The following is an 8,289-nucleotide window of genomic DNA, read 5'->3' on the forward strand; positions in this document are numbered from 1 at the left end:
ATGGAGACGAATCAGTCGGTTTTGTCGGCCGTCGATCAGGGAGACTGGATGGTTATGATCGACATACAAGATGCTTACTTCCACATTCCATTTCACCTGGACTCCAGGAAATATCTGAGATTGGCATTCCAGGACAGAGCCTTCCAGTTTCAGGCCCCTCGAGTAGGACGCCTTGACGAGGTGAGGGGATAAGGGACCCTGGCCTTTGGGCCCAGGTCCTGACGAATCATCCTACATAGTTTTTGGTTTAAATGGCATGGACATTTCCACATTCGCAAAATTTTACTGCTTAGGTGAGTCTGAGAAGGGATCGTTTTTTGGAAGGGGTTCGCATTCGAAGCTAATTGTGGGTGTTGTGGTGGGTGAGTCGCCACCCGAGATAGTTTGGACCTAAGAGATGGTGATGGGATTTTTCCCATTGCTATCTTGAGGGCGGAACCATCTCCGGGGATCAGCCCATCAGAATCCGGGGCTGGTTTTGGAGGTGGGACTCTGGCTTTTGTCCAGAAGCCCACCAGTACGTTGGAGTGGGGAGTCAGTCCCCATTAGTGGGGCAGAACTCCCAGCAGGCGGATTGGCTTATACCTGGGCCACTGCAAGCGTACTGGTGCTCTCCTGAAAGGGTAGGGTATGGGGTGGACTGTTGGGAGTCAACTCTCACTTGTGCCATTGGTGGAGAATGCGAATACCTGACTGATCTACGATACTTTCTTGATATGACCAAGCAGTTTTGGGTGGGTGGATGAACCAGTTTGTGTGTGGTGGTCTGATGTGTGCATGCTTGGCATCTTGGGGTCTCTTCACGGGCTTTGGGGTGTGTTGGGGTGGGAAGCTGAGCAGTAGAGCTGCCCAGTTTGCCCTTTTGATATGCTGTCGGGGTCTGTGGGGGCTCTTGGGTGTCGGGTGTGCACTTTTTGGACCTTTGCATGTGGACTGGTTTAAACTTATGGATTTGGCTTTTAGTTCTCCCTCCCTGGATCCGACGACTTAACAGCACTGGCAACGACTTCTGGCATGAACATGGATACGGGCTTGGCTGTTGGACAGAACCAAACACTGAGACACCAGGGTGTTAATAAATCTGGTGGATTTGATTCAAATAATAGGGTCCTTTATTGCACTAATGTAAGCTTGTCATTAGATTACGAATGTTTATACAGTGTAGTTAAACAGATTACGAATGTTTATACAGTGTAGTTAAACAATTTGGCAAAGTGGAAAGAATTAAATTAACTCTAGAAAAAGATAAGCAGTCATTTTCTGCTTTTGTTAAATTTTCCTCTCCCTTGGAAGCTAGTGAGGCACAACAAAGACTCCATGGCCACATTCTAAATGACTCAGTTCTTAGCACGAAAGTGTTTTCAGTGAAAAACTTGAATGATGAGCCATTTGACTCTATTCCGAAGACTGAAGAACATGGACCAGTCCCATGTACCAGAGCTCTTCCTCCCCCTTTGTGGCATGTTGCTATCTACAAGGAGGGAGGGAAAAATTTAAGAAAAGCTGCTGAATGTATTGAGAGCAAGGTTGGTTCCATTCCTATTGGAAATTTAAAACGGTATAGAAAGAACCTTCTAATAAAAGCTGGTAATGAGACCCAAGCAGTTTTGTTATCTAACTTTAAACCTCCTGAAAGTGGAAATATTGAATGCATTTCATCTCAGATTCTTCAACACGCTGAAAGGGGTAGTTTACTCAAAAGACTTGCATGTTTTTAAAGAGGAGGAGATTCTCCATCGATGTCCTCCTTGTGTATCTCATGTAAAAAAACTGGGTGGTGATGCAGCTATCCTTTTAACCTTTTCTTCCAATTACCTACCCATACCATCATTGTTGGCCATGAGAGGATGCAGGTAAAAAATATAAAAGAAACCCTAAACAGTGTCGCAAATGCTTTGAATATGGCCACATTCAAAACTCTTGCAATAATAGTAAAAGATGTCCTGTGTGCTCTGCAGAACGTGATAATTTTGATGATTGCGAAGGCCCGATACTGTTTTCTTTGTAAGGGTGATCACACTCCAAATTCTAGGGCTTGTCCCAGATATAAATTTGAACAAGAAGTGTTGGCAGTGGCAGATAATGAACATATCAGCATTAGTGAAGCAAAGCGCATGGTAATGGGGGCAAACAAAAGTGCCAACACTACGTATGCTTCTGTAATAAAACTTATGAAAACTTCCAGCAATGTAAGACCACCAATAACTACGTCTGATAGCAGATATCACAAACCTGGTATTTCTCAAACTATAAATAATAATGAAATTCTCCAAACTGGTCAGAAACTTTCGTCGGCAAGTGCTTTGGAGTCCAGTACCAAAAATTGTACTTCCAAAAGCACAGAAAATTTATCTTCCACCACATCCACAACTGCCGATTCATCTCCAAAAATAAGGGTGCCAAAATCAACCAATAATTCAGGAAAATATTCTGAAAATACTTCCAACAAAAATAAGCTAAAAGAACAATCCCAGTCAGATAGAGCTAGTTCAGAGCCATCAATCGCCACAGCCACAAACAAAAATAATAATAAAACTACAGTTGCAACCACCAAGAAGCGCACAAGAAATACTTCCCCAAATAATGATAACTTTATAATAAAAACTTCAAATGGGTTCAGTGTTTTGGAAGAGATCTCTCCTCCTAGAAAGGTGGTTCCAAAAGTAGTTCCAGAGCAAAAACATCTGAGTTCAATTCAGTCTTGCCGCCCTACGACAAATAGGATTAGTGGTGCACAGAACCACAGTAGTAATTCTGAACATCAGGTTCATAATAAAAAATATGAAGATCAGCCAAAGACCCTGAACCCTAATTCAGATGAAAAGGGATTAAGAAAACAATCTCTTATAAAGGAGAATTTCCCACTCCACCCTAGGAACAGTACTTCCCCTCCAAGGAGTGGGAAGTAGCACATTTTACCACCTTTGCATTCTTGCTCGATATCCTTCAGTGGAACTGTAAAGGTCTCAGAGCCCGTACAGAAGACCTTAAAGTTTTAATGCATGAATTCAATCCAGGGATTATATGCCTACAGGAAACACTGTTAGGCAACTCTGCTTATAATCCTGGACTAAATTATTCAATATTTAAATCATATCCCCCAACTGGTGATCGTGCCCATGGAGGTGCTGCAATTATTATTAATAAATCTCTACAGCACTCCACAATACAATTAAATACAACACTACAAGCTGTCGCCATTTCAGTCATTTTGGAAAAGAGGATAACAATCTGCTCCTTATACCTTCCACCAGACCTTGCTTTTAACATTGGAGATATTCAGTCGTTAATTGACCAACTTTCAGCTCCTTCACTTCTGCTTGGTGATTTTAATGCCCACAGCCCCCTTTGGGGAAGTCGGTTTTTAGATAGTAAAGGGAAATTAATCGAAGACCTTATTGACAGGAATGATGTTACCCTATATAATAATGGGTCAATGACTTTCCACAACATTCATGATAATCATTTCTCTGCATTGGACCTTAGTATTTCTTCAACTAGTATCCATCTTGATTTTAATTGGTCTGTTAATGAAGATTTAAATGGAAGTGATCACTACCCAATCCATTTGAAATATGCTCTGAATGCTCCATCTGAAGTTTTACCTAAGTGGAAGGTAGAGGACGCAGACTGGGATAAATTCAGTAAGGGTGTCAATCTAGATAAGGAGTTTGAGTCCTTTCATTCTCATCTAGATGCCCATGATTACTTTGTTGAATCTACTTTGAAGAGTGCTGAAGGCTCTATTCCAAAAACAAAAGGCAAACCTCGTAGACCTGCAGTTCCCTGGTGGAATAAGACACGTGGTATTCTGAGAAAAGTGAGTAGGAAGTGCTACAGACGTTACAAAACTAGTGGCTCCCCTCAGTGTAAATTAATCTACAAACGTGCTTTAGCCAAGCAGCATGCTTTTCTATAAGAAAGCCAAAAGAGGATGTTGGCTTTACTATATTAATGGAATAAACTCCAAGACCCCATTAAGAGTGGTGTGGCGCAAAATAAGGAAACTGAGTGGAAAATTTGTTGCGTCACCATTACCCTCACTAAAAATAAATGACACTCTCATCACAGAGCCCACTGAAGTTGCCAATGAGCTAGGAAAACACTTTTCTAAAGTTTCCAGCCCTAACAATTATTCTCCAGAATTTCAAAGAATTAGGAATTGTGAAATGTGTCTGAAGTTTGATTCGGGAAAATCTGAACCATACAACTACAAATTTTCCCTAAGAGAACTTCGTGAGGCGATCTCCTCAAGTGAATCCACAGCTCCAGGTAAGGATACAATCATATATGAAATGCTGAAACACCTCCCAGATGATGCCAAAAATATTTACTGAAGATTATAAACAAAATATGGGAAACTGGAATGTTACCCAAGGACTGGAAAATATCCATAATTGTCCCTATTAAAAAGCCTAATAAAGATGCTTCCCAAGCCACCAGCTATAGACCAATAGCTCTTACCAGCTGTGTTTGTAAGCTGATGGAGAAAATGATAAATATTAGACTAGTTTGGCACCTGGAAACCAGGGGATTACTATCGCAATTTCAATTTGGTTTCAGAAAAAACCGCTCCACCCTTGATCCCCTGCTGAGGCTGACCAACCAAATCCAGCAAGGATTCGCCAAACAGTGTCAGACCATTGGCATATTTTTTGACTTGGAGAAAGCATATGACACTACCTGGAGAATTGGCATCATGAAACAATTGCACAAGATGGGCATATGTGGAAAAATTATCAGGTTTATATATTCCTTTTTAACAGACAGACTTTTTAAGGTAAGAGTGGGAAACTCCTTCTCCCAACCTTTTATACAGGAGGAAGGAGTTCCCCAAGGAAGCGTTTTAAGTGTAACACTTTTTTCAGTGGCAATAAATAGTGTGGTTGAAAAAATCTCACCCCCTGTTAAATGCTCGCTTTTTGTCGATGACCTTGCAATATACTGCACAGGATATGATTCCTTGTCTGTATGTAAACATTTGCAAAGGTCTATTAATGCTATTACTAAGTGGGCTGATGAGAATGGTTTCAAGTTCTCCTCTTCCAAAACAGTTGCAGTAAGATTCACCAGGTGCCGGCGTGTGGAAGAGGTTCCCACACTTAGTTTAAAAGGGTCCATCCTTCCTTACGAGAGTGAAGTTAAATTTCTGGGGATGACTATTGACCATAAATTAACGTTGGCTATGAATATTTTAAAGGTTGTTTCTGGATTTAGTTGGGGGGCTGATAAGAAATCCCTTCTGAGGCTATATGACTCTCTGTGTCGATCTAAGCTAGACTATGGCTGTCAGATTTATTCCTCAGCCTGTAAAACCAAGCTAAAGGAACTGGATGTTGTACACAACATGGGGTTGAGAATATGCTCACAGGCTTTTAGAACTTCGCCTGTTGAAGGCATATATGTCGACACAGATCACTTACCCCTTGATCTAAGAAGGCAAGAGCTAGGGTTGCGATACATGGCTAGAATGAAAAGTGCTCCCAAAAATCCCTCCTTTCAAGCACTAAAGGAAACAGACTCTCGAAGTTTTTCTGGTACAAGAGCTTCTAAACCATTCCAAATTCGACTGAATGAGGATGTTAGGAATAATCATCTTAAATCCCAGAAAGTCCTGGAAGTAGAATATCCTGTAAATCCTCCATGGCTTATCCCAGAAGCATCAATATGTAAGAAACTGTTTAACAAAAAGGACTGCACTGTAGAAGAGATTAGGGGAAAATTCTTAGAGCACGATGTTACCCATACTAATTTTACAAAAATCTATACAGATGGATCAAAGTCAGATAGTGGTGTTGGTTGCGCTGTTATCCTTGGTGATACAGCGTACACGACTAAATTACCTGACTCTGCATCAATATTTACTGCCGAATTAACAGCCGTAGTGTCCGCCCTAGATTTAGTTTTTCAAAGTAGTGACTCTAATTTTGTCGTATACTCAGACTCTAGAAGCACCTTAGAAGCTATTAAAAATTTAATAGCTTTTATCCATTAATTCAAAAAGTTCAGGAGTGGCTTTTTCGTATATATTGTCGACGTAAATCAGTCTCTTTCTGTTGGGTCCCTTCTCACGTGGGGATTCGCGGAAACGAGATGGCAGACAGGGAAGCGAAAGCTGCTAGTATTTTATCAGAAACCTCTTTCAGAAAAGTGCCTCATACAGACCTAAAAGATCCCATTAGATCTTATGTTTTAAGTAAATGGCAAGAAAGGTGGACTTCTCCTCTTCTTGCCAATAATAAGAAGTATAGAAATATTAGGGATAATATTCTACCGTGGTCTTCGTCATTCCAGCTTGACAGACGAACAGAGGTTATTTTAACCAGATTAAGGATTGGGCACACCCGTCTAACCCATCAGTTTATTTTAGAAGGAAGCAGCCCTCTAGAGAGTGTGCTCACTGTGACGAGACACTAACAGTGGAGCACATTCTGGTGGTCTGCCCCAGATATTTTAACCAAAGAGAGAGATATTTTCAGGGTAAATCCCTGTCTGATATTTTGGGAGATGAAGCAGATATTTGTGCTATCATTTCATTTTTAAAGTGTATTAAAATTTTTAACGATATTTAATTTATTTAATATATTTATTACATCACGTATAATTTTAGTGACATTAAATTTTTTATGTATATATCACATCATTCATTAAACTTCATACCCTTATTTATTGGTCACATCACTTCATTTTATTTATTAATCATTTCCTTCATGAATTCATAACTTTAACATAATCTATTTTCTCTCCATTATAGCACTGAATGGCCTTGTTGGCCCCAGTGCCTGGCCTTTTGCCCTAAATATCATACATCCATCCATCCATCCAGTTTCAGGCACTGTGCTTCGGACTCTTCACGGCCCCTCAAGTTTTTACCCGGGTACTCGCTCCCCTAGTGAAATGGCTACATCTTATGGGGATAAACATCTCTCTGCACCTGGACGACTAGCTTCCATGCTCCCCCTCGAGATCTCGGTGCACAGAGGACCTGCAGAAAACTTCGTCTTGGCCAAGAATTAGGCCTTTTAATAAACTATGAGAAGTTGCAGTTAGTCCCGACTCAGTCTATTCTATATTTGGGGATAATGATAGACTCTCAGAGTTTTTGGGCATTTCCCTCCCAACAAAGGATACTAACTTGCCGCAAGAAAGTCCAGGACTTCGTAATTCGCCACTCCTGCTCAGCCAACACATGGATGAGTCTTCTAGGAACTCTCTCTTCCATAGAGAAGTTCGTTCCATTAGGCAGGCTACATACAAGAGCACTGCAATTTTACCTCAAGGCCAATTGGAAAAGGAAGTCATTCCCGGACTTATTCATTTTCAGCATCACTCCCCAAATAAAAGAGGTCCTCCAGTGGTGGCTAGTGGAAGACAGATTCTCGACAGGAAGGTCTCTGGCTCCAACGAACCGCGACCTAACGTTATACTCAGACACTTTGGATCTGGGTTGGGGAGCCCTTCTCAACAACATGGAGGTGTCAGGAACATGGTCTCCTTCCAAAAGAAACCTCCACATCAACGTAAAGGAACTAAAAGTGATTCATCTGGCACTTCAACACTTTGCAACGCTAACCTTCCACGAGACAGTAGTGGTTCATTCGGACAGCATGACCGCCCTCGCTTATATCAAGAATGAAGGAGGGACCCATTCTTTTACGCTCTAGGAAGTGACAAAGGATTTTCTTCTTTAGACAAGGAGCAACAAGACCCAATTAGTGACTCGCTTCATTCAGGGCAAGATGAACGTCCTTGTGGACGAATTGAGTCGTGGGGAACAGGTCCTACCGACAGAATGGACACTCAATCCACAGGTGTGCAAAGACCTGTGGAACCTGTTGGGAAAGCCATCGATAGACCTGTTTGCGACGTCAAGGAACAATTGTCTTCCTTTGTATTGCTCCCCGGCTCCGGACCCACAAGCATGGGCAACAGATGCCATGTTGCAGGACTGGTCGAACCTCGACCTTTACGACTTCCCTCCCTTCAGCATGGTGAGGGAAGTGTTGAGGAAGTTTAATTCACACATCAACGTGTCAGTCTTGACCACACACAGAGTGGTTCCCCAATCTGTTGAGCCTTTTGACAGACTTCCCAAGGCTACTTCCTCAGAGAAGAAGTCTTCTTAGACAGCCGCACTTTCTCCGATACCATCAAGGGTTATCCACTCTCACTCTGACAGGCTTCAGACTGTCAGGGAGCTTGTCAGAGCGAAAGGATTTTCAAGGAAGGCTGCAGAGGCTATTGCTAAGTGCAGGCGACAGTGTTCCTCTGCAGTCTACCAATCCAAGT

At 41.8% G+C, this 8,289-nt stretch overlaps 1 protein-coding gene across 1 annotated transcript; it reads left to right on the forward strand.

Annotated features, from left to right (window-relative positions):
• LOC136836193 (uncharacterized) lies at positions 1 to 7,664 on the forward strand. The gene is made up of 4 exons (XM_067100194.1): positions 1 to 180; positions 1,407 to 1,558; positions 1,665 to 1,853; positions 7,325 to 7,664. Exons 1-4 carry the CDS (start codon positions 1 to 3, stop codon positions 7,662 to 7,664), a joined length of 861 nt encoding a protein of 286 aa, XP_066956295.1.
• The last annotated feature ends 625 nt before the right edge of the window (positions 7,665 to 8,289 follow it).

Source organism: Macrobrachium rosenbergii, chromosome 56, assembly GCF_040412425.1.
Source record: "Macrobrachium rosenbergii isolate ZJJX-2024 chromosome 56, ASM4041242v1, whole genome shotgun sequence".
Classification (NCBI taxonomy): Eukaryota; Metazoa; Arthropoda; class Malacostraca; order Decapoda; family Palaemonidae; genus Macrobrachium; species Macrobrachium rosenbergii.

Coding starts and splice junctions, on each gene's coding strand:
- LOC136836193 (XM_067100194.1), top strand. CDS start 1: ATGGAGACGAATCAGTCGGTTTTGTCGGCCGTCGATCAGGGAGACTGG. Junction 181..1,406: donor GAGTAGGACGCCTTGACGAG/GTGAGGGGATAA, acceptor TCTATTCCGAAG/ACTGAAGAACATGGACCAGT. Junction 1,854..7,324: donor TTGGCCATGAGAGGATGCAG/GTAAAAAATATA, acceptor ATTCATTTTCAG/CATCACTCCCCAAATAAAAG.